Raw genomic sequence first — 27,830 nt, 5'->3', positions numbered from 1 at the left:
ATTATAAAATACTATGGAGTACTCTGCTAAAAATGGAACATATATATTACATCCCCTCCTTCTAAACTAAGAGACCATTGCAGAAGAGGGAATGGAGAGATCGGAAGAACCATAGCAGTGGATGTCTGCAGTGAAACATTATTTGTTGGACATAACAGGGCCAATTCACAATGAACTCTTAGCAACAGTGGCCTCATGCACAAGACCCGTGCAACACCAAGCATGAACTGGGGGATGGGGGTCATGAAGTCATGCATGTAACTGAGAAGCTGTTGGCAGTAGATGGTTACCGAGGAGGAGAGAGTCAGTACTTTTCAGGAAGATGGCCCCTGAGTTCATGCACGTTCAGGCCCCACTAAGTGGACTCAATGAGTTTAAACAGAAAGACAGAACATATGACATTGACAGGAATATAGGGGGAGGGCCAGAAATAGGGGAAGAATTGGAGGGGAGAGAAGGGGGTGGGTTTAATTAAAATACTTTATAGGGATGCAAATATAACATCTTAATAAAAAGTAATTGAACTGAAGTTTAAAATTACAAGCAAGATTAATACAGTTGTCCAGAATTGGAGGAGATGGAGCATGATAATAAAAGGGACACAATACTAGCGCCCCCCAAAAGGAAGTGAAGAAGAGGAGGGGGAAGGAAGAGGAGTGGGGTCAGGGAGCAGAGATGATAGTTTTCAAAGAGGGTTTTAAATCTCCTTCTAGAATTTTTTTTTTTTTTTTTTTTTTGTAACTTGCCTAGGATCTAACCAAAGCAGTGTGAGGCATAAGGTACAGGCTCTACCAGTCTATCTGACTATTTTGCTTCTTATATTATGCATTACACACAACCACGAATGAAACCAAAACGTTTCTAAGAAGCAGTGAGGTGCTTTTGTTAATGAGGTATGCTGAGACAGTTCTCTATATGTGTTTTATTTTAGGATAACTTTAGATTTTGGTTCTGCCATACAGCACACTGCACAGAGATGACCACACGCTCCTGCTTTCTCCCAATGGTCATATCTGGCATGACAGTAATTACATAACACCACAAGCAGACTACTGCTGCTGGGAGAGTCAAGGTAGTACGTTTTTATCACCACAGGATCCCTCATGTGGTCATTTTAAAATCAATGGCATTCTTACTTTTGAAATTAGGATGCAATTGCATAATCTTCCTCCTTTCCTTTTCTCCCTCTGACTCATATACCCATTTTGTTCTCTCTCGGGACTCTTTTCCTTCAATTGCTGTTGTGTATATTCTTAAGTATATAAATGCAATCTGCTCACTTCATATAATGATGCTTTTATGTATATGATTCCAGGGCTGGCCACTGGTATGGGATAACCAGGAACCTACATCTTTCCCTACCTTCTCCCATTTTAATGCTGTCTTCCTTTCCTATAATTTTGTGTCTCTCCTTGTAGAGTTCTGTATCTATAATACTGTTATAAATGGAGTCACATGCAGGAACTTTCCCACTAATCAGAATCCTTTAGCGCTGTATTGAGGTTGTGGCAGGTACTACCAATCCACCCCTTCCATTGCAGCCTAGGTGTTCATTAGAGGTCCCAAGCTTCGCAGGTTCAAATGCCTCCAGATTCGTTTCCAATTTGGATTTAAGCTTGTATAAACAGCCATGCACATCTTTTTATTTGAGCAGAATTTTTCATTTTTATTTTCCAGATGAAAACCCATGAAAATAACTGCTAGGTCATACGGTAATTGGGGGCTTACTTTTTAAAAAGCCTGCCAAAATGTTCTGCAGAATGATTGAATTATTTAATATTTCTACTAGCAGCAAATAAGACCTTTTCTGCTTCCTCACTAGCATTAGTGGCCATTATTCATATTTATTATCATTAATATTTATTAGACATTTTACGGGTGTGTAGTAACCCACTGCTATGGCTCTACTTTGCATGTCCCTGTAACTAATGATACTAAACACATTGTTTTTATGTTTATTTGACATCTGTGCATGCTTTCAATGAAATGTCCTTTCACGTATTTTGCTATTTTCCTTTCTTTCTTTTATACGTAATATATGTGATTTATTTGAGTCATTACAGCTATCAAATTGTCTCGACAGGCTGTTTTTACTCAGTGAATGAACTTGGGGCAGAGAGACTATTTGTTGCTTTTTTTTTATTGTTTTTTTTTTTCTTTGATTTCCTGGGAGTTTTCCCAGGACCACATGAGAATGTCCCTCCTTTTCCTACTGTTCTGGGAGTAAGATGGAATACAGGACCCTGGGGACAATCTTTGACGAATGATTTAACAATATTTTATGTAAAATGACTCAGGCTTTTCCTTTTTGTGTGGAATTACTGAAACATAATTTTTGAAATTTTTCCTCCATGAAATTAAAGTCTAGAAAAAGCTAAGGTGATTGACCTGCTATCACCTCCTCCCCTTCACTATTTTTCCTTGTTCGCATTTACTTTCCAAATACTCTCAAATCCTCATCTTCAGCCATCTTCTCCACAAGCTAAAACACTACCTAGTTTACCCTGAGGTATTCATTTATTTCAGAACATAGGTTTTACTTACAAAGATTCATACTTAGAACTAGATCCTCACTTCCCCTGTATAATATGAAACAAAGCATCATCAACAACACAAGCACTGGATACTGCACCCATAAAATAGTTTTATCTCCAAATGCACTGACCAGGTCTGGGCTAGCATTTGTTTTAACTCCAGTTAGTACAACAAAAAAACTAATGCAGACAGTAACCAGTTCAGCTTGCTAAGCAGTCCTCCACTTCTGATGAGTAGTAAACATATAAATCTTCCTCACAAAGGTGATGGACGTATGTCCAGACAGTCATACCAACAGATAGAGATATATCCAGATAGTGGTGTCAATTATTGCCTCAGAACTGGGGCAAAATTGTTGTTGGAAGACTGACTTGGGTTTCTCCTCACATGCCAGGCTGAACTTGGGAATGCAAAGGATCCGTTCTCTAAACATATATAACACTTGCACATGCCTGTTATCGGGCTGCCTCTTGGCTTTTCTTCACAATTATTTCTCAGTTTGGCTCTTCTATACTCACTTGCCAGAAGTGCTATTGGCACCAATGGTTCTACAGGAGACTTGGTGAGCCTCATCTCCCTATATAGCAAGACTGAGGTGTCCTGTATGCGTGTACATGAGAATAACTTTCATTTTTCCAAGACTGGCAATTGGTGCTTGGCTTTCCAAGATTAGCATTGAGTTGTAGCTCCTCCAGATCTCCTATCATCAGTTAATTACAAGAAGTCATCTATGTTCTCTGTCACTGGATTTTGACAACCAAAGATATTAAAAGATATCACATTTGTCAGTGGGACTGTGGTGGGAGCACTCAGTAAATCACCACACCTAAGAATTTGCCTGGCAGCCTACTGACTTACCAGTCAGAGTCAAGTACAACAAGATGAAGGAAACAGCCTAGGATTGTACTACTGATTGATGGAAGGTGAGAGCAAATGTTTATTTTCTCCAGTCATGGCGCAATGTTCTGGCCTTGTCATGTATGGAAAATCAATTCACGAACTTACATGCTTTATAGGCTAATGGTGAATGAGTGCAGACTACGGAGATCTAATTTGACACAATATAGTCTCTAAGATGTTTTGCAATACTGAGTCTTTTCCAGTGGAACATTGAATACACCCAGCATTTGCCCTTCTTTATAGAGAGGAGATCCTTGCAGGAATGGTGGGGTCAGGTTGCCATAAATCAGTAGGGATGATTTAACAGTTTATGGGACTCCTCACTGAGTTTCGCGTTAGACAATGTTCTTTCAAGTTGTAGTTAGGACACACAGTGCCAAGCAAAGCCACATTAAGCTAAAATCTTTCCTGCTGAGAGACTTTTATGTTGGGCAAATCTAGAATCTTTATCAAACCTTCACTCAAACATTCTGACATCATGTGACACATCCAACCAAAGTAAAGCATATATTTAAAATAACTTGAGTTCTCTACTTACTAGTGTGTAAATTGTTTCTAAAAATTTATAGAAGTTTTCAGATTCTTATTTGTTTAATGTTTTCCTCTAACACGTGCATGCACGCGCGCACACACACACACACACACACACACACACACACACACACACACACACACACACACACATATATATCAGGCTAAAAATAGTATATAGTTTGTATGACTGTTTATATAATTTGTGTCACAATGAAAAGTCCAATGGAGTTAAAAAATATTATATTTGTTAAATTTGTATCTTTTTAGTGACACTGATATTGTCATTTTATGGCCATACCAACTATAATCAGATTAAAAGACTTTCTTGCTTTTCCTAACCAGAAACAATGTTTTCTGTGGCTTAAAATCCAGGAAGAACTTCTTAAATTCCTTTAGTTGAAGCTTTATAACTCCCTGACAGTTACCTTGTAATACCCTACTATTGGCCATTAAAGTTATTACTGAAAATGGTCTCCCAACTTCTCTTCAACACTACAGTGGTCCTTTCATTATTTTCCATGTCACATTGTAGATAAATCTCTGGAAGTCAGATATTTTGCTCATTCCTTTCACAGATCTCTACCCTCTGGAAAGATGGGACAAGTCGACCAGACTCTAAAGTTGATCATTTAGATGTTATGGTAGAAGCTCCATTTTACCTGGAAGCAAGTAATACCAATAAGCCCTCCTTTGGGTACATACGTCTGTCTTCTTTCTTTTCTATTGTTGTAATAAGATGGCCTGATGAATGTAATTAAAAGGAGGAAGGATTTATTTTGGCTTTCAGTTCAAGGGTACAGTTCACCATGATGAGGATACCAACGTGTCAGGAGCCTGAAGCAGTGTGCCACATTGCAGATTATCCTGCCTTATTCCACTGAGGGTGCTGTTATTAGGAAGGTCTATGTATTACCACTACCATTACATCTAACACTGCCACTCTCACCACCACCACCACCACCACCACCACCACCACCACCACCACGACCCCTACCACCATCACTACTGCTACTACTTTACTCGTTGCTGTGGCAAGATACCTGAGCGGGGCAACCTGGAGGTGGAAGGGTTTAATTTGACCCATAGTTTGAAGATCACTGTGGGGAAGACATGGTGGCAGGACCATGAAGTAACTTCTCACTTGCATCGGCATCCGTGAAGTGGACATAAATACATGTGGTGCTCTGCCCACTTTATCCTTTTCATTGAGTCACAAAGACTATGGGATGGTACATCCCACGTTCAGAGTGGGTCTTAGCTCTTCACTTCAATCTTTCTGGAAACATCTCATAGACACACCCAGAGGTATGTTTCCATGGTGATTCTAAATCCAGTTGTGTTGACACTGAAGAATAACCATGAGAGCGTGCCATCCTTGGATTATGGTTTGACCACTTGGAAATGAACTTGGCTGTTATTGTGGAATTATATAGGGCTGGAGATAATTTGGGTGTCCACTTTTGCCACGGGCTCTTTAACCAATAAATGGAACTGATATTACTAAATTTTAAAAAAAGTCATTCCAAGATGGACATAGAGTCTCATGTCTGTAATTCTATCACTTGGGAGGCAGACCCAGGACTGTAATGAACTAGAGGCCAGCCTGAGCAACACAGTGAGACCATGTTCTAAACAAAACTCAAACAGGGGAGCAAGCAAACATTGCCGTTTTTAGGAAGTCTCCCTTATTTTAATGTATAACAGTTATGAGTGGTAAGGACAGACTGGAAGAGGGTTGTGAAATGTGGTGTAATCCCCACTTCTCACAGGAAGGTACGGAGGTCAGGTGGGCAAGCCTGTGACACACGCAAACTCATTCTCATTTTATACTGCACCCTACTTCCTTCAGTGCTACTGATGCCTGAGCATGGCTCGTGGACCTCTGCTGCTTTAACCTTTTACCTGTGCCCAAGTTCATGTGCAATGGTGAAAGCCAAGGGGAGGCCGGAGTCTTCATTGATGTTACAACTTCTGTGTGGCTGGCACATTCCTGACAGTTGAGACAGCCCCAGAGTCTCACAAGGGCGATTGACACCAGCACAGATGTCCTTTCTGGAAGCAGAGAACAGAGATGCTTAAACACCCCAACAAATGTTGGAGAACTTCCTGTAAAAATACATCAGTATAAACTGCTATCATCTGTGTCTTTCAAGCATGCTTTAAAATAAAGACCATATGAAAACAGGGATCAGCTTTAGATTTATTGGATTTATTCTGGCTTTATCCGCAAATGTTGTTTTTAGATCCTTAGAAAAGGGGATAGATAAGATCCATGCCCCTGTTTTTTTTAAATACATGGCTTGGGATCAAACCGAGTACTTCAATCTAAATATACCTATACCTAGGCCTGGAAACTTCTAGCCACCATACAATCTATTCTTCTGCAAGCCTGAACCTGGAAGGCTTCAGCTTTCAGCCTTCACCTGCGTACTTAGGCCTAGAATGTTTTCAGCCTCCAAGACCTATTGCTGAATAAACTAACCCTTTCCAGTTCTTTCTGAACTCTGGCTGGCTGGTTCAACTTAGCTGTTCTGACTTAAACAACTCTCCACACTGACTGATTCAGATTGACTTCTCTCTGTTTCTCAATGAATTGCTCTGCTTGGAAAAACTGCCTCTGATCTCCACGAACTGAACTGATCTGTAGTCATCTGAACTACACGGAAGTACACTACACCATACTGTACTCTGAACTCTACTGTACTGTCTCCACAATATCTCTCTCTCTCTCTCTCTCTCTCTCTCTCTCTCTCTCTCTCTCTCTCTCTCTCTCTTTCTCTCTCTCTCTCAGCTGCTCTTAAGTAGCCCCCAACTCCACCCCTTCTCTCTCTTGTAAGTGATGGGTGTATCTGATCTCTGACTCATTCAGTCAAATCTTTCTCTGATTCGTCACATTATCTGTCTCTCAATTAGGCATCATTGTTTAGGATAAAGTGTATACTAAAAGTGTGTCTGTATTCCAGCCAGATCACACAGACCTAGGTCTTAGGATGTGCTCTCTTATCAGAGTAGCCAAGTTTCTGGATTGAAATCCCTCTACATTTATCTAATTGAATTTCTCAAACTTTACACATTTCGGGAAATGTGAAGCATTTTATTTTGAGTGGATTTTGCTCATCATCTCAGGAGACTAGTATGATTAGGCCAACAAAAGATTGAACTGACAGTAAAAGTTAAATTGAATTCTGAATAAGGAAGGGATAATTAGCAATTTTCTTTTCAGACATGAAACTTCCTTTTGGTCTCTCTACGGTCTGTTCTCAAAACTCATCTGAAGGTTTTTTTCTTCACGAAAAATGCAATTTCTCCCAATACTCCACAGAGAGATCAAATCAATTATCTCTCTAGTCACACTATACTAATAAAACTTGCACATGTGTGTGTGTTTGTGTGCACATTACATGCACACTATGAAACCTAAACTCCCCTTTACACCAGGAGTTAGCTAGAAAAGGAGAAGGAAAGATTCCTGGGAGCTCAGAAAATACTACAGCTTTTCAAAAATAAAAGCATGCTCTCATACCCTAGACAGATTACTTCAACTGCTGACAAGAGTTTTGAGAGAGTCACTAATTAGTCATGGACTTTCTTCAAGCACATGAAGAGCTTTTGATTAGCACAAGTGCCCACGGTGATTCCAGACTTTAACTGCAAAGGCTATTGGCTCTTGGGCTTTGTGTGGGCACCAGCAGCAGCAGCAAATGACCTCTTGCTTTCTGTGTCCTTTGGGTAACAGAAAAATCCACATGTGGAGAAGCTATGGGAGGGTTTAGTTCTCTAAGTGGCAACGGCTAGCTCTAGGGAGGGAGAGAAGCAGCCCCTTTCATGCGTACTGTAGATATGAGGCATATGTTCACTGTGAGCAGATATTGGAGCACTGAGTATTGTAGAGGTAGATCACACAGTCTCCAGCCAAAGAAATCTCAACATTGGCTGCAGGATATGTTTTTTATTACTTAATCTAGCATTGCAGTTCTTCTGGGACCTGTTGGGGGGAAATTGCATGATACCCATTGCTAATGCTTTAACTCTCTCAGTTTGATTTGAAAGAAGCCTGTGTCTATGGCATAATTTTTATGGATTACCTACTAAGTTTATAACACTAAAGAAGAAAGAATGGGGAGACAACAAAGAATGGTAGAAATATGATTCTTGGAGACAAGGAACTTTGAATTGCAAGAGGAGTTTGGCTTTATCTTTATCATATACTAGACACAAATGCAGGAAACTATGCTTTGGAAGTTTGCATATGTGAAACATATATGTAGTATATTCCTATAAGTCAACCCTCCACTGAATGCAGTTCTATAGAGCCCTGAAGATATGGGTCTCAGAATATTCCCCTAGTGGCAAAGCTTAGTCCTCACTCTCCTCTCCTCTGACCTATTTTTTTCAGACCAGAATTTTTCAGTATGGGTTTGAGTAGGGTGAGGAATAGAAAATAATTTTGATCTTAATTATTTCCTAAGGGATTTTTGATAAAGTCTGGGCATAGTTTGAGTTCAAACATATCAGTTGTGTGTAGGGAATACTATCCTCATGAGTAAAGACCAGAGGTTAGATATTTTGCACATGAAAAGCCTCCACAACAAAGACTATCAAGTCCACATGACAAGTCCTAAGGTCAAAAACTTAAGAAGGGTATGTGTTCTCCTATGAAAATGTAAAGGCTGAGTAATCCTGTGTGAAACATATGTCTGCCTTAGTCTTACCTGAAATTTCAATTTTCAGAATCCTGCATTTGAGTGAAAGAAATAAAACCTGGTCATATGCCAATTTGTTCCAAGAGAAGCTTGGGTATAAATCTGTAGCAGTGGAATCCTAGGATCTACTGTACCTTAGGTTGACCAGTAGTCCCCTGTGGGTTTGTGCAGATATAAAACATTAAGCACAAAGACTCTGGCTCTCTCTAGAAGAAGAGGACTCTTTTACTACACATCCTTAGATTTCTGAATGTCTGTAATTTCACATAAGCTGCCTAGTAAGAACTAACCCCTCTTATTATATGAGCCCTCATTATAAAGAATACAACAGGAGGTCAATAAATATTTATCTGGCCAGTGAATAGTCACAGATTTCAAAGAGCCTGAATTAATTAGGAAAGTACATTAACTTTTCATACTTTTCTATCCTGAAAGGTTTGATACTTTTTTAATAGCACCGTAAGATCCATGTGTGCTCACAACAAAATCATATCTTTGCAATGCTGTGGTCAGAACCCAAGGCCTCACTAAGGCAAGTGCCCTATGACTATACTAAATCACCATATTAAAAGCATGAGCGTGAAATATCTGTGAAGGGTGTGTGCACTGTATCCTAAGCATCAGTCAGGAGTGAGTTGGAACAGGTAAGTTGCTATAAGGTTGCATCATATAAATTGAAGAAGAGAAAATAAAGTAGAGATAAAAGGATTGGGAAGTCCACCAGCTGAGGGTCATAGAAGTCATCAATCAAGGGTTCAAAAATAGGTTTCTTACTACAAAGAAGACAAGGCAAAACCTTTGTTATGATAGGAAAAGAAACTTGTTTGCCAACAAATGTAGTTTTCAAGAAAGGAGGGTTCTGTCATATTAATAAGCTTGCTAACATGCCCTTGTCATAGTATGTGCCATCAAAGGAATCAAAGACCACAGTTGCTGCTTTGCAAATGACCAAGAAGAGCAGAGAATACTGAGAATCCCCTGAGGGTGAACACCTGACAAGACGTTCCGCCACTAGCCTTCCTTGGCTGGTTACCCTTCTTTCCACATAGTCTCTGAGCTACCTGGTGATAAGGACTGCCACATCATGATGGACAGGGTTGAGGTCACTCTTGGGATTGATGCTCTTCTGCCACTTGCAGAAGCTGGAGAGAGTCTTCTCTGCATGGTGAACTATTTTCAATCCTTGCTAGAAAAAGAAGAGAAAGAGACTTGCGTGAGTGAGCTCTCTAGGATACAGCTTATTGTATTAGCAGTAGTCCTCAGAACCATTTCACAGAGATGTGCTCAGGCTGGGCACTGCTAAAAATTGGAAAATATTTGTCAGAGGCCAATGTTTTCTCTTTGGATTGACCCTCTTCTCTGACCACTGGCACCCCTGACTTTACTTAAAAGAACTAAAGGGGAAACATCATGACAGAAATTGTCACCATGCCAAGTAGCCCTTAAAAATAGATTGGAAATATAACAAGGCTCGCACTACTTGATGCTCCATTTCTCATGTGTCAATGCACCCTAAGCCAACACAGTTTCCAAAGCAGATTTTTTTTTCATTTCTAAAGAGAAAGAACAAAATTTCCACAAGAAGCATCCTTTCCTTATAAGGTAGGAATGAAGCTGGCTGCTGCGTACTCTCATGAATTGCCTCATTTAATTTATTTGCATCTCCCCAGCATTATCAACAACAAAACATCATTATGTTCATCTTATAATTAGAGGAAATTAAATCTCAGAGATGGGAAGAACTAGCTGAAGGTCTCTCAGCTCAGACGCATTGAGCTTCCAAGTAAAGCTGTGCTTACAGCTAGTCATCAGCAGGACTGGAAAGTTGCCTCCTTTATACAGGAAGCTAGATCATCAAAGAAAACACCAACTGTGACCAGGTAACTTCTAGGTCTATGTTCAACTGTATGCTTCTTTGGCGGTGAGTATCTCTGAAAGAACACCTACTCCTTCTAAATAAATTCACATTTACATTTATAGTTGTCTAAAAGCAGTGAAATACTCAGCAATAAGACTACAACCATGTACAGAATCTGTACCTTGAAAATGTCTAAGTGCTGATAAAAAGAAGTTAGAAATGGGGCTGGAGAGATGGCTCAGAGTTTAAGAACACTGGCTCCTCTTCCAGAAGTCCTGAGTTCAATTCCCAGCAAATACACGGTGGCTCACAACCATTTACATTGGAAGGTGATGCCCTCTTTTGTCATGCAGGCATACATGCAAACAGATCACTCATAAATACATAAATTTTGAAAAATCCAGATGGTGGTGCCACATGCCGTTTCTCTCAGCATTTGGGAGTCAAAGGCAGGCACATCTCTGTGACTTTGAGGCTGACCTACTCTACAGAGTGAGTACCAGGACAGCTAGGGCTTCAAGGAGAAACCCTGTCTGGAAAAACCAAAAGAAATCAGAGATGTAAATAAGTGAACTGATACTGCGTTTATGGATTCAGAGGTTCAATCTAGAGAGGATCTCATCCTTCAAAGTGATTTGTGCCTCTTTTGCAATTCAAGTTAAATGCTTCATTGTGACTTTTCTAGACATATTCAAGCTCATCATAAATGTACATGCAAATGCACAGCCCTTAGACTAGTTAAAACAGTTCTCAGAAAAGAAACATCATGCAATTCTGAGGTTTACTGTACAACAGGTTCATAACCATGACAGTGTGATGTAGCTGTGGGGATAGGCAGATAGGTCAGTGGACAGAGAGAAGCAAATGTAGACCCACCCAAGCATACTTAACTATTTTTTGCAAAGGTAATATTTCAATTCACTGAAAGGAAGATAACCTTTTCAGTTAATAGCGCTGGATAACAAACAAACAAACAAAACCCAACTCAATTCAAATGGGAAAGAAGAAATCATGGATAGGCATGTCTCAGAAAACACACAAATGGCCAATAAGCATATTGAAAATACTCAAAGTTGGGTATCTTGACACACACACATAATCATATAATTGGGCACCTAAGGCAGAAGGAAGCTCTTGAGTTGAGGCCAGCCTGTGCTACATTAGGTGAGTTCCAGACTAATCTGAATTACATAATGAGACATAAAAAAAGAGAGAAATTTCTCTAAAAATAGAGGGGAAAAAAAGAAGAAAGGGGATGCTAGTTAAAATTATAAAGCCCTATCACTGTGCATCTGTTAGGCAGTAATTGACAGAAAGACAAATGATAATAAGCACTGTCAAGAATGTAAAGTAGAAACACTTGAACAGTTTGTAGAAGTGCAAATTAGTATAGTCTTGATTTAAAACAGCATTAAGTTTCTCAATAAATAAAAAAGAACTACCGTTTGATCTAGCAATCCTTCTAGTGGGCATATATGCAAAGTTATGAATTCTGTATGCTGAAGAGATACCCAAGCTCATTGCTTCATTTTTCATAACAGCTAAGATATGAAATTAACTCAATATGCACATGTATGAGAAATCTGATATATGCACAATGAAATAGTTTTTAGGCAAACGAATGAAAGAAATTCTATCATTTGTGGAAAAAAAAAAGAATGAAAATGAAGGGCATCATGTTAAGTGAAATAAGCCAGTCACAGAAAGACAAATATCACATGACCTCACTTATATGAGGACTCTGAAAACTTAGAACTTGGAATTAGACAAGGGCTGTAGGTAGGGGTTTGGGAATATATTGGTGATAGGATTTATATTTCAGTTTATGTAGGAGGAATCAGTTGTAGAGCTGTACTACATGACATGATAACCACGGTCAATAACAATGTATTATATATATGAGAATTTCCAGAAGATTAGATTTTAAGTGTTCTCATTATGGGTAAAATGTGAGATGATACACACTTTAATTCACCTTGTTTATTCATTCCACAGGATTACATACTTTAAAATATTATGCGTTATATAATGTAGATATACAATATTTATTGGCTTTATAAATAAAATCACACAGCTGGGGAGAGAGAGAGAGAGAGAGAGAGAGAGAGAGAGAGAGAGAGAGAGAGAGAGAGAGAGAGAGAGAGAGAGAGAGAGAGAGAATAGAAGAAAGTACACCAAATTTGAGAAGAATTTTTCAGGTACTAGTTCCAGAGCTTGGTTTTCTATGAGTTCCAGTGACAAACTGTATTTAAAAGGTCTCCCTTTGGGGAGATGGTACGGTGGCCACACTTTTCTTAAAGGGGATTGAAAGTTGCTTCCAAGCTCCCAGGTCAGACAATTTACAACTGTATGTAACTCTAACTCCAGGGGACGATTATGCCCTCTTCTGGTCTTTGCTAGCACCTGCACTCCTATGCACATACACACAGACACATACTCATAAACATAGTTAATAATAAAATAATCCTCCCACATTATAACAGATTAGGGATAACAGATTGTGTCTCCATACTTCATCCAAGTTGCTTTGTAAATTAACACGTGAAGTTCTCAGGAGTGCGACAACTAATCTAGAGTTGAGAGGGATGCACACCATCGTAACTGGAATTGGTACCAACAGTTTTCAAATGTCAAAGCCACAGATAGTGATGAAGATTTCCTCACTTCCCAATGCTCACACTAGAAATAACATTCAAATGGCACTACTATGACTATGTCTGCATAGTTGAACTGATTACAATAATGGGAATATGTATAGCATTGTTTTGTATGTTTTGGTCTTTTATGGCTCTTCCATTATTTTATAATCCAAATGAAAACTCTATTTTCTCTCTAACTCTTTGCTTTGGTGATCAGATAAATATTCAAACATTGCTGCTTATTAAACAGACTGAAAAATTACCAAGGTCTCTTCAGATCGCCAGAATGTCTAGCATGGCTCGAGCACCTGTGCTTGCTGTAAACCACTGCTCTCATTAAAACCGTGGCACTATCTTGTAAAGACAGAGAGGTAAAAGTCTCACCAGCTCCAGGCCATGTTGTCCTGGCAGCTCTCATTTGAGCTGGAGTGGTGCTCGGCAACTCTGAAAGAGTTACACTCTGTAAGTTAAAGGCAACAGAGATGGTTCAAAGAGAATTCTGCAGACATCTTTAAATTTGCAGAAGGCCTTTGAAGGAGTTCTCAATTTAACAATACCAGCCTGTTGCTCTGGTCTCAAATATTTTTCCATACTAGCGTTTGTTTCGTTGTGCTTAAGATGTTAAGAAGTGAAGGCAGCATGACAAACTCTCAATCCAGGACCATGAGATAAATGAAACATATGTGTTATGATGTCTGAAAGAGGCCCTGGCTCCTATTTAAGTTTAAGGTTCTTTTTTTTTCCGTGGCCATGATTTGTTTTAGAGTTACAGGAGCCCTGGAGGAGCCTGACAAAGTAGCTGTGAGGTTTGTCTTCCTCGTCCTGTGGATCAATCTCTATTCTTCAGACTTGTAGCTTTTCCATTGATTACACAAGAGAGTTCAAGGGCAGATAGCTCAATTCAGCAGCAGCCCAAGTTCTCCATTTCTTTGATTTAAGGGTAAGAAACTGGAGCCAACTCAAAATAAAATCTAGTAAGGCTAAACCAATAATGAAATGTGGCTTCGAACAGGTATAAAGTAAACCACTTAACAGATTTCAATATTAGTTTGATGATAGAAAAATAATTATCGGAAGGTAATAGCTGTAAGTAGCTCATATTATGAGCTTTGAGCAAGTAAAAATGAATAGATCCATTATCAGATAATGACAATGCTTTACAGCCTTTACTATATTATAATGGTCATTTCTGAAAGTCTCCAACAATATAATAGTCTTTCCTCTTCCAGACTCTCTTGATTGTCCAGGTTTTTTAATTTGACATGGGGTCACATATGTAACATAGGCTGGCAGCGACCCATGATCCTTTTGTCTTAGCCCCTGGGTGCTTAGCCCCAAAGTGGGTACCACCACACTTGGCTTCATTCATTCACAGTGACCATGCCATCTAGTTTCAGAAATCTTCTGACAATGTTTGGCATTACCCATGGGTAGGTCTCACTTAGCCAAATTCAAACAGTGATACTTTACACAGTCATTCCTGGGCCACTGGATCAAGTCCAGGAACTGCAATGGATATGCAATTGTAATATATATATATATGATAAATAACTTATTCTGAGGAACATTTCCATATGTGTGTGTGTACATATATAATCTGTTTTAGTGGAATTATTCTACAATGGAGGGATGATACCCCAATTAGACACTGCATGGTGGCAAAAGAAAGAGAAGAGGAGGAGGAGGAGGAGGACAAAGGAGGAGGAAGTGATGGAGGAAGAGGAGGAAAAAGAAAGCAGTACCAGGAATAGATTATTTCTTTGTGAGTTGTTTGCCAATGGGTTCCATAGACCACCAAGCATTACAGGGTATTGCCAGAATGTTCAGTTACCCTATAGCACCTGACTTAAAAACCCTCCATCTGAAGATACCGCAGAACTTAAATCATAGAACATAGTATCATGCCAAGTGGATACTGCCATGGAAACTGGCTATCTTTCATAGTGCTGTAAGGTGCGACCCATGCTATTGAAAGAGAAAAGCAATCATCAATATCACCCAGTGAAGAACTCTGGGTTCTACAACCAACCTGGCAAAGTGTGCCCAGGGATACAATAATGGCAAATATCAAAGGACTAACCAAATACTTTCTGATTGGATCTAAGGCTTTCTCCATGAGACAGAACTCATACTTGGCATTGTTAGTGGGGCCAAGAGCCTGTGGCTAGATAGATAATCGGTCCTAGGGGAGAACCAGTTTGCTAACTAGTTACAGACTTACAGTGACTCCTAATGACTTATTGTAATATTCATAGATCGTGCATTTCTCAACCCTCATCAGAGATGCCTCTTCTTTTAGTAGATGCAGTTAACATATAGAGCCCCACTGCTCAGTTTGCAGAGAATAAGAGACTGTGGGGCCCTTACTCCTAAATGGAATATCACAACTCTCTCACCCAAGCTCATAGATTCTCACTGAAGAAGGGGTGGAAATTTGTTAAGAACAATGAGACACAACAGGACAGGTAGACATAAGGACCCATAGCAATCAGTGCAGCATTTGCAGGGTCTGTGTAAGGGGCAGCAGGAGAAGGGCAGTGGGGGAGGGGCACTGAGCAGGAAGGCCCACTCCTAAAGAGGAGCTGTTGGGAGAGGGAGGGTTAGCTGTCTTTAATGGGGTGGCACTCAAAGATGGAGCACTATCCAGGGTCAACTGAGCAATACAAACTGGAATTGATGGGTCTTTTAAAAGAGGAAAAAAATTCAAAGCTGACTGAATAGGTAGGTGAGGATGGGGAGGGTGGATTTAGAAGGAGTTGTGGAGATAATTGTGTTAAAAAAATATATTGTTTTAAGTTCTGGAAGAATCAATAAAATATGAATTATAAAGAAATCTATAGTAAAAATTCATAGTTATTGTACCATTATTTTCACTTAGGAAATGATAAATAAATACTACAGAAACAACTGGACAGTGTAAGTAAAAGAAGGAGGAGGGGAGCAAATAACACCTTTCTCTTTCAACTACAGATCTGATGCAAAAACTTAATTCCAAAGAACCATACAGTTAAATACAAAATGTGAAGATATGAAACTTGGAGAACAGGGGCCGCATGGTTACTTTTGTTCTTAATTTCAGGACTCAGGAGGCAAAGGCAGGAAGGTTTCCATGAGTTTGAGGTTAGTCATGTCTACACAGTGAGATCTCAAAAGAAGCACAGAAGAAATGAAGGGATAAAATTTTGGAATGCTGCAGGAAGCGTTTCCTTTATCTCTATGATCTGGAAGCTTACATTCCGGCCACAGTAAGTTGCTTGCACCAGCACTTTCCCAACACACGGTGGACTTTTAAAATCGCTTCTTTCTTTAAAATATCCCCTCTTCTTAAGATGCTTTTCTCTACCCTCTTACCCTCCTTGAACCTATCCAAACTCCAACCATCCTTGGAAACTCAAATAGGGCATTTCCAGAAGGCCTTCCATTCCTGCTCCGCTAATGATGATGAGGTTCCTGGAGCTACACCTCAGCCAGACATTGTTCCTATCACCTGCTGTGTCAGGCTAAACACAGATTCAGCACTTGCTTTCCTTCTGAGCTTGTCTAGGAATAGGGCCTTATTCCTCTCATTTCTTAGCGTCTCATGTATCGTTATACACATCATGTGACTTGGAAAATTCAGGAGCATGTTGTGTTCTGTTGATCAATGAAAGAAAGGTAGAATCAGAAGCAAAGGGAGACTGGCTGGGGGCGGGGGGCTCTGTGGTAAGGCAGGTAAGAGGCAAGCTCTGCTGACTAGGGGAAGGGAAGGAGCAAGGAGCAGACATTTGGGAGTAAAGCAAAAATCCTGTAACAGCAATCCCTTCTCAGTGACTGGGAATTACAGAGGGATGGTTCTCCATGAGTAGTTAATGCCTCTGCAGGTCATCTCAGCAAGGGCACCAGAAGCTCTGCTCTCCTCCAGGAGGTTACACAGAAACTGCTGATTCCACTGGGGGACTTTGCATAGTCTGTGTGTACATGTATATGCATGTCCACATGTGTATTGGGAGCATGTATGTGTTAGGGTGTGTGCACATATGTCTGTGGAGACATGAGGTTCTTTCTGGATCACCCTCCACCTTAGTCACCATGGTGGGGTCTCTCAGATAGTTTTTAAATGGATTTTGTGTCATTGAACACAGGTTTAGTGACAAGGTCTTCGGGACACCATCCTGCTTTTCTACACATATTGGAGGTCTACAAGAGACTTTCACTGAGCACATTTTGTGTCTACATCTTTTAGTCTCTTAGTCTCTGAGTCTCACATTAGTAATACCAGGCAGTTTAATTTCTTGAATGCACTTCACCACAGGCTTAACAACGTGAGTTCAGTCCCTGGAACCCATATGGTGAGGTGAAAGAATTGACTCATACTGTCCTCTGAGTTCACATCTACATAGTAAAGAAATAAATGAAAAAATCTTTTCAAAAGACCACATGGTCCTAAGCACATAGTATAAGACACACTAAGATAAAGCTGGTTTAGAATAAATATTGATTTTCCTCCTTTCTTTCCTTCCTTCTTTATTTATTTTTTTGTTTGTTTGTTTTTGGAGACAAGGTTTCTCTGTGTAGCCTTGGCTGTTCTGGATTCACTCTATAGACTAGGCTGGATTTGAACTCACAGCAATCCACCTGCCTCTGCCTCCCAAGTACTGGGATTAAAGGCATGCGCCACCACTGCCCGGTGAGAATAAATATTGAGATATTTGTGTTAACTGTTTCCATTTAACAACGTGGTTATTATTTGAGCACATTAAAGAAAAAGCACATGAACAATCCTTATTCCATTTTTAAACAAAAATGGATTTTGCTTTTGCTCATTCTTTATACCTCATCTTCTCACTTTTTCTCACATCTTCTCACCAATTTACTTCCCACATTTCTCTTTCAAAACTTTTGAATCCATGAACCTTTAAAGGAGGGTGAGCTGACCTGGAGGGAATCAGCCACAACTCACAAAATGGCTCCAAGTGGGGGACAGAAAATGATTTTGCAAGAACATGGCTTTGGTTACTAATTGTTCTCTTATGCTGTCAGCTATCCTGTAATGAAACACAGTCTTGTATTAATCTGCCTGGGAATTCTTGGTAGTGTTTTTTATGTGCGGTGGTCTGACCATAGTCTGCTAATAATGCTTAGGCTGCTGAGCAAGAAGGTACTGGACAAAGAAGAGACAAAGTGGACAGAGAGTAAAATTTTTACACTTCATATGACTAAGAAATGAATCATGATACTATCAGAGGAAAACCATTAATCTAAAGAAATGAGTCAAAAATTATTTGCCAATATCTTTGACATTTATCATGAAAAAATACTTATAAAGGCTATTGTAAATCCACACAACCACCAACTCAAAGTTCTAAAAGCAAACCGACTGTTGGCACCACAGTGAGCCCAACACTAAGTCATTCAGTAGATCAAGAGAAACTCCTCCAGGACATAGGGACATAGTCAGGCCTCTCAGTCTATCAGTCCTACCCTTTCTCAGTCACATGCATTGGTACCTGCAGGACTCAGCCCTGGCTCTTACAGTGACTGGGGATCCACTTGACTTCACTCAACTTGCACTCATTACATCTTTGTCACTCCATCATGACACTTCTCTGCTTTTCAGAGCAGGAGATGGAACCTAGACCTTCGCACACAATAGTTAAGTCCCCTACCGCCAAGTCTCTGACATCTTATAATCATAATCTTGTCAATTTTGTCCTTTTGTCTTCTTTCAGGAACTTTGAAGTCTTATTAAATATGAATAATAGTAAAATACTTGTAAGTGGTGAGAACTAAATGGTGCCCTTGCGTACTAATATAAGTTTTACGCACTCATGGAAGAATTTGCATTAATCAAACATAAAATTGCAACTGTGGTACTTTCTGTGAGGGAAAAAGGCAGTGTTGTGAGAATGTGTAATGGAAGGCCTTCCCAATACATCGATAGCTACACGGAAGTCATCTGAGCTGCAAGGAGAAATCAGAATTGAAAGGAAGACAACTGGTTCCTCGTAGGTCATAAGGTATATAACTATAACCATAAACCCAGGAAAGGGACACCCAGCTTAAACCAAGGTGGTGGAGATGGAGGCAGGCAATTAAAGCAAGTGGCACCCGACGGTGGGCTGACTAGCTATGGGAGCGGAGAAGGGAGTGTCATGGTGGGTTCCACATCACTAACTTCTTTACCTGGGAGAATCATGATGTCATCTACAGAAGTAGGAAGCAGTGGGAAAAGCCCATGTGAATGGAATTGGGTAGGTTTTCTTTATTATTAATTGATTTGTCGATTGGTTGTCATATATATATATATATATGATGTTTGAGCACATGTTCATGTCTGTGTGTGTGTGTTCACATGGATCTGTATGATTGTAGATGCTAGATGTCTCCTGTGGGCAGATTTTCATTTGGTACTAGCCTTTTGCCTTCAGTATAATTGTTTTCCATCACAGTAAGATGCTTGATTTTTTTTCCTTTGTGGTCCAATACCAGTGATGTGTTAATTGTCCTCATGAGTACAGTAACAGGTTAAACACTAAAGAAAATGCTTACCTGGGTCCTTTCATTTGGAATAGTCTTCCAGAATGGCTAATTGCATTGTATCCTCTAAACCCAATTTAGATACCCAAATATCCTTCCATATCACCGGATACATATAATATATTTAAGCTTATAATAAGTTTACTTAATTTTAATTTTTATACTTTTAACAATAGGGTCCAAATTGCTCATGGTCAGGAAATGGGATTTATATTCATATCTTTGTCATTAGTGGGTAGCACAGCATTTGCCATACGGCTGATGGGACATGGAAAAATGATGTGACTCTTTTAGGGCTGTGCACTGAATGATAGCACAGCACAGTCACACACTCCGCTTATCCTCCCTCATCATCCTGCCACCCTGCTTTTAGGTAGGTACTGAAATCCATGATTGTTAATGTTATTCTGGTTGCTTATTAGCCAAGGATGTGAAGAAGAGTTTGAACCATTTCCTGTGACTTAGGGAAAATGAGAGTAGTGAATGAGAAATTTGCTGTCAGCTTTTGAATTTTGCATCATTTCGAGATTTTATAAAAGTTTGCAGGGGCATCACTCAACCTCATCAGAGAGGCTTCTTGCAGTAGACAGGAAGTAGCAAGCAGATCCACACCTAACAATGTGCATAGGGTGGGAGATTTTGGAGCACTCGATCCCGAATGGGATGTTTTCATCAAGCCCCTCCTCTCAAGGCTCGGTGTCTATAAGGAAGAGGAGACAGAAAGTCTCCAAGAGCAGAGGTGGTGGATGACGCCAAAGAAACAGTATTTTCCAGACACAACATGACCAGCACATATGAACTCACAGAGATTATGACAGTTTGCACAAAGCCTGCGCAGGTGAAAACCAGAAGTAGACATAAAGTTTCACACCTAAACAAAAAGATATTTGTGACTGATACATACTTGAATGAGAATCAGTTTTCTTCAACAGCGTGTCACTGGGTATATCAACCATACTCCAGCGTGGACCCCATGGCCAGGAGTAGGGTTTTTTTTTTTTTGTTCTGTTTTTGGCTTTTCTCCTTAGTTTCCTTTCCTTTTATAGTTATGTTTGTTTGTCTGTTTTGATTTTCAGTTTTTGCTTTTTGTATTGGAGAGAAGGAGAGAGGGAGAGAGATGGAGACAGAGAGAGGGAGGGCGGGAGGGAGAGAGAGAGAGAGAAAGAGAGAGAGAGACAGAGAGAGAGAGAGAGAGGGAGAGAGAGAGAGGGGAGGGGGACAATTCTAGGAAGAGTTGAAGGAGGGGAGTAAACATGAGCAAACATATTGCATGGAAATTACATTAAGAACAACAAAAAAAGCTTCGAAGAGGACACTTGACAACGAGAAGGTTAGAGTGCCATGCTGTCTGAAACAATCCACTTGGTGTTCACATACAAAGTCAGAATTAGAAAGAGGAAAAACAATGTAATTGTGATGCACGCAAAGATATAATGTCCAGTAAGCGGCTCCTGAACTATTTCACTGGCAGCGAGACGTTCCAGAGTTCTGATGGCTTACTTTAAAATCGCATCTGCAGTTCTGCCGGGACTATGGAGAAGTTTTCCCTTCTCACACCTAGACAAACATTCCTTGCATTGATTGGAACATCCTTGGCCACTCTGCATATGTGTATCCAAGCCTGTCCACGCAGTCAACCAATGCGAAGGAGTGAAAATCGGTACTGCAAAATACCAAACTGCAATTTTCAATGAGTAAAAAGTAGAACTCTTTGTGGTTGATTGCTAGACAAGATCTCTGTCTAGCCGAGGCCTTGAGCCCAAGGCAACCCTACTTCCTTAATATTACAGGTGCTCAGATTGACGGCACAACCTAGTGTGTCTAGTTAAAGCATAGTTCCTCTGTGAATATATAGTTAGCATATGTGAAAGATTTATCCACCTGGCTAATGAAGAGACAAGCAAGGCAGTAAGGCCCATACAAAGTCAAACGCAAGAAAGAAGATTAACGCAGCTACAGGCAATGGGATACATACTGGAGTGAGACTGTTAAATTAGGCACAAGGTCAGTTACTGTTTCACAGGCAAATACAAGTGTGTGCTTAAGTTGTTGAGCAGAAATCTATTTTATCTTTTCTGGACAGAAAGTATTTCTGCACCCTATCAGTCTTCTACAAACCAGAATCTAACATCACCACCTCTGAATCCCCATCAATACCACAAAACAGCCAAAGTTACATCCAAAGAGGGTCAGACAGACACTAGTAGGCGTTTTTGCCTGATTTCCGAGTTCTGAATACATTTTATTAACAAAAGGGCCACAGAGAAATAAATATTACATCAGCTGGAATGCCTTGAGGCTCCAAACATGTCCCAAGTAACGAAGTAAAAAGGGGCCCTGCTGGGAAGAAAGGGGAAAGAGATCTAGGTTTCAAAGATAGTTTTAAAAATAGCCTTTTAAGTGATGGTGGAGACTTGTGCTGCTAAAAAAAAATAATAGGCCTTGCCTGACATTTGGTGCCTGGTCTCTTGCTGAAGTAGACGTGATGTGTGCATATAATTTGGAAGGTATTTCATCTCCTTGCCCATTTTCTTCACTCAATAAATTTCACTCTGCATTTATTTTTTTTAAGTTTTTTTATTAATTTATTCATATTACATCTTGATTGTTAGCCCTTCCCCTGTTTCCTCCCATTCTTCCCTTCCTCCCATTTCTCCCCTTCTCCCCTCCCCTATGTCCATGACCGAGGGAGACCTCCTCCCCTATATATGCTCTCAGAATATCAAGTCTCTTCTTGGTAACTAGCTATCCTCCCTCTGAGTGCCACCAGGTCTCCCCATCTGGGGGACATGGTCAGAAAAGGGGCACCAGAGTTCGTGTGAGAGTCAGATCTCACTCTCCACTCAACGGTGGAGAGTACCATGTTCGTCGGCTAGGTCTTGGTAGGGGTTTGAAGCTTACTGTCTATAAGGAAAAAGTAGGGAAGAGCCTGGGACACATAGGCACAGGAAACAACTTCCTGAACAGTACACCAACAGCCCAGGCCTTAATGTCGACAATCAATAAATGGGACCTCATGAGGCTGAGAAGCTTCTGTAAGGCAGGAGACACTGTCAAGAGAACAAAGTGACAGCCTACAGAATGGGAAAAGATCTTCACCAACCCTTCATCTGACAAAGGTTTAATATCAAAAATATATAAAGAACTCAAGAAATTAAACACCACAAAACCAAACAACCCAGTTGCGAAATGGGGCTTGGAACTTAACAGAGAATTCTCAACAGAGGAATATCAAATGGCCGAGAAACACTTAAAGAAATGCTCGTCCTCGTTAGTCATCAGAGAAATGCAAATCACTCTGCATTTATACATGCTCCATGCACTGATGCACTGTGTTAGGTACTGGAGATGTCACAGAATAAAGGAACATTGTTTCTGCACTCACACTGACTACATTTTATAATGGCTTAGATACATGAAAGAGCGAGTAAATACAAAGAATCATCATGAGTTGTGAGAGTGCTATCATTCTGTGAAGGAGAAACAGGAGGAGGAGCCAGTTTTGTGTAGGTTGGAGATTGAGGCTTCTCTGAAGAATCAGTACTTCAGAAAAGGCTCACATGGTTAAAAAAAAAAAAAAGGTGCCATCCATGTGAGGAAAGAAGGCAAGGATGTTTGGGAACCATAAGTGCAAAGACCATGATGTTGAAAAATGATGGGCATATTCTAGAACTCATTCCAACTCCAGAGTCTGAGGGCCAGAAACAAGGGAGGGAACTGCATAAGGAAAAACTGAAAAGACAGACCAAAGTCATAAAGAGCTCTGCAGACAAAGAAAATATGAATTTGACTTTTAAAAAAGTGGGACCCTTGATAGGTTCTTGAAGTTACTATTTTAAAACTATCCATTCTAGTTATGTGGAAAGTGGTCTTCCCAGACAACACACTGGAAAAATTTGGAACTGGGAAATGCGTTAGAGAACTCACTGTAGTAGTTCAGGCAAGATATATTAAGACGTGAACCAACACAATGATTGCAGGAATGAGGAGCCCTGTGTATTTTTGAACAATGTTTTGGAGGTGGGACCACTATGGGCTTTATTGTTGGATTTGGATGATACAATAAATATATGATAGATGATAGATAGATGTTGATGATGATGGATAGATGATAAGTGGACAGATGATACACAGATAGAGGATAGATAGATAGATAGATAGATAGATAGATAGATAGATAGATAGATAAAATTAGGTCAGATATGATGACACGCATGCTCAAGGGGTAGACAAGCAAGTTTCTGTGAGAAATAATCCCGTCAGAGATGTATAGTGAGACCCTGTCTCAAAACCAAATTCAGAAACTAAACAAAACAACAAAAAGAATGGCTCTCGGCTGGATAGTGCTGGTAAAAGCCAGAGCGTTTTTGACTGAGATAGACAAGATAATGCTATCAGGAATGAAGGGCAAGAAGTAAAGGATTTCCTTTTGGAATTAGCCACATTCTCAAGATTGAATGAACTATGATCTAGGCATATCATCCCAGCATGCGGGTGGTACATAGATAGACTATGTGAAACACGTGAAGACAAATGTATAAACCGGAAGCCTCAACTCTGAGAGATGTATGCTATACGCCATAGATAAATGAATGGTATGAGAGGCACACACCATTGCACATCTCTCCTAACTTCTACTGAAACTATCAAGCTATGGAATGAGTTACACTACTTGCATTGAAGGACACTGTTAGTGAACTCTGTATGTCTTTTTGTGTCTTATTAGATGCAATTGTAATCAGGTGATTTCAGCACATGTGCGTGCACACACCCACCCACCCCTCATAATTTTTTGAAAATGTTTCCAATTTCCCACTCGATACTGCTGAAGGCCTAGGAAAATAACACAGAAATAACAGACCTCTTTCCTGCTTGTTCAGACCTTTCCTAATAGAGAGAGGGAAGGAGAAGGTACTGAAAAGAAGAGTGGAGGGAAAGCACTCCTTACCTCCTCCTCTTCAAGTAGAATCAACCGAACCACAACTATATGGACTGCATTTCCAATGCTCGGGTTATGAAACAGCCCAGTGACCTGGAGTCAGAAACAGAAAGTGTTAGTTGTACATGCACAGGAAGTGTGTGCCTGTCAGAGGCATGACTAATTTCAGAACACATGTGAATACATAACACGACATAGATTATGCATTCCAGGTGCAGTTCTGAGAAGACTAAATCTCAGTCACATTGTAACATTTAAAGATGCCCCTTCATGGTGACGGATTGGATTTGTAGTTGAGAAACTGATATCCTTTATCCTTTGTTATAGTGACGTTATTGTTAACAAAGAAAGAAGTGAGGAAATGGGTTAAAGCAACATATTTTTAAAGTAATAAAAGAATTTCTGTGACCAAAATGAGGGTGGTATTGATATAAACATAAAATGAAATTTTCATGTATAAGACATGGTAAAAAATTAAAAAATTATGAACAATAGAAAACTGCTTATATACATAAATCATCAAATAAAACTAAAAGGTATTATAATTTTTCCATCCAAGATGACACATTTTAAACTGTGGTTTTTTAAAAAAAATTTTATTATTAATTTATTCTTGTTACATCTCAATGGTTATCCCATCCCTTGCGTCCTCCCATTCTTCCCTCCTTCCCCTTTTCCCCTTATTCCCCTCCCCTATGACTGTTCCTGAGGGGGATTACCTCCCCCTGTATATGCTCATAGGGTATCAAGTCTCTTCTTGGTAACCTGCTGTCCTTCCTCTGAGTGCCACCAGTTCCCCCCCTCCAGGGGACATGGTCAAATGTGAGGCACCAGAGTACGTGAGAAAGTCATATCCCACTCTCCACTCAACTGTGGAGAATGTTCTGACCTTTGGCTAGATCTGGGTAGGGGTTTAAAGTTTACCGCCTGTATTGTCCTTGGCTGGTGCCTTAGTTTGAGCAGGACCCCTGGGCCCAAATCTGCCTATCATAATGTTCTACTTGTAGGTTTCTAGGACCCTCTGGATCGTTCTACTTTGCCATTCTCCCATGCTTCTCTCATCTAGAGTCCCAATAGGATGTCCTCCCCTCTGTCCCAGTTTCCTGGTAAGTGAAGGCTTTGATGGGACATGCCCCTTGGGCTACTATGCAGATATGTGTCTCTTTTCAGTTACAAACACATAGATACAGAGTAGAGATTGAGATAGTGTGTGTGTGTGTGTGTGTGTGTGTGTGTGTTAAGTAGAATCACACCAACTACTTTTTAAAACTCTACTGTGATCATTTTCATAACACTTTTAAAAATTCTCCTTACCTGTGGCATTAGTTATCATTGCAACTAATGTTTTTTCTTGTTTTATTTTTCTTTTCCATCTTATAATTTAGAATATAATTATATCATTTCTTCCTCCTCCTCTCCCTTGCTTCTTCCATGTCCAATCGCCTAATCCCAAATTCATAATCTCCTCTTCTTTAGCCATTGTTGCTACATATATAAACAACATACAACTACAACCTGATGAATCAGTTTAGTGCTCTCTGCATATATGTGTATCTATAGCTGATCACCTGGTATTGGGTAGTCAATGTGGGGGTCTTATTCCTGGGAAAATTGGATCTTCCTCTTTTGGCAACTGTTATTTGCCTGTAGGCCCCTCGTGGCTGGTATTTTAGACCTCTCTAACATGTGGCTAGTGAGGCCATGAATCTTGAGGAGATCGTGTTATTGCCCCACCTTTCTGAACTAGCATAATTCCTAACTGCATTCTTTATATTAACTGATTATCTTCTTACTTACAGAGAAGTGTAGCTCTCAACCTCCATCAAAGAAGCTTTTCCTCCCAGCAGAGAAAGTTATAAAAAAGCCACAACTAGTCAAAATGCAGAGAACAATTGCCCATGGTTGCCCAACCTCAGTTGATAAATCTTCAACACAGTCCCTCTACCCAAGGCTTAGGGAACATCTTGGAAAAATGGGTGGAAAGAATTTAAGCCAGAGCGTCTTCCAGCTATGACAGGGAAAGTACACCCATGAAGTCCCAACAACATGGCTCTCTAAACAATGTCCTTGTTTTCTTTGACCTTGCCCTAGCCCCGGCTCTTCAATTCTTTAGTAGTTAATCAAGGAATTGCTTTTCCCATCTTGACAGGACAAGCCACCTGTCTGGAAAGCAAAGCACAGCAACAATGAGAAAAGGTAGAGCAAAACTTAGGATTGCAGTAGAAACTCACTCCAGTTCTAGCTCTTGCTACCTTGAGGAAATCATGTTCAGTTTCTTTACCCAAGTTTTCTCATGGACTAAGACTAGCAGAAACTAATGAAGCAAAGCCATTTTAAAAAGTACCAAGTCACTTGGCAAGTAACTAATAGAGTATGCAAATGGTGAATTATAAATTTTCCCGGCGTGCACTTTTTAAGGAACAGACTAATTTGTTCTGATTTTCCATTATTATATACTTGGGTAAGTAACAGATTGTGCAAGTGTGTGTGCACATGTGTGTGTGTGTGTTGTGTGTTTGTTGGTGTTTTAAAGAACAGCAAGATCTCTTTCTTCTTAAATTTTGTTTGATTTCAACATTTTGAGACAGTATATCACTACTTAGCCTAAGCTACCTTCAGCCTTGCAGTCCTCTCACATTGGCCTGCCAGATTTGGGGATCTCAGGTTGGCACCACCATGCTGGGCAAACACTTTTTGACAAGGGGAAGGGCATTCCCGAGCATCTACTTGGCAGCTGCTGTCCGCGCATGCAGTCTGTCATACCATATTCATGATGGTGAGGATGTAGGACTCCACGTTCTCACTTCCGTGGTACTCGACCATCTTCGTGTCGGCCACCACCAGTGTCTCCACCCATCTCTCTTTGCTTATGGAGCGCCGGGAGAGGCTTCTGCTTGGAAAGTTTTTTCTCTCCCACTTCTCTCGCTGTAGCTCTTGCTTCTCAGAGTTACCAAGACTGTCTGAACATTAAACAGAAGACGTAGTAAGCTAATTGTATAAACCTAATGTATAGTGTATATAAAATATTCCCTTATGTTTATGAAAAGGCAAGGCTGTGTGTTTAATTTATGCTTAATAACATTTGAGTGCAATGTTCTTATGTATGTGTGTGAAACAGAAGCATTTCTTTAAAAATGTAGTGACTCGTTTCAGTAAATAAGTCTTTCATGATAAAAGCATATTACGTTTGGTTGTGAGTATAGATT

General features: G+C 40.0%; 1 protein-coding gene across 1 annotated transcript in view; it reads right to left on the bottom strand.

Annotated features, from left to right (window-relative positions):
* LOC127193572 (A disintegrin and metalloproteinase with thrombospondin motifs 12) overlaps positions 1–27,588 on the bottom strand; it is a gene marked incomplete at its 5' end in the record, with an annotated part of 116,599 nt that extends 89,011 nt beyond the window's left edge. The window contains 4 exons of the mRNA XM_051150842.1: positions 5,872–6,021; positions 9,734–9,858; positions 24,634–24,717; positions 27,388–27,588. Coding sequence (XP_051006799.1) covers positions 5,872–6,021; positions 9,734–9,858; positions 24,634–24,717; positions 27,388–27,588 — 560 coding nt within the window. The remainder of the gene's footprint in view (positions 1–5,871; positions 6,022–9,733; positions 9,859–24,633; positions 24,718–27,387) is intronic.
* Positions 27,589–27,830: the final 242 nt, after the last annotated feature.

The sequence above is a fragment of the Acomys russatus genome, chromosome 9 (assembly GCF_903995435.1).
Source record: "Acomys russatus chromosome 9, mAcoRus1.1, whole genome shotgun sequence".
NCBI lineage: Eukaryota > Metazoa > Chordata > Mammalia > Rodentia > Muridae > Acomys > Acomys russatus.
Note: the sequence above shows the minus strand (reverse complement) of the source record. Positions and strands in the feature narration are given on the sequence as shown.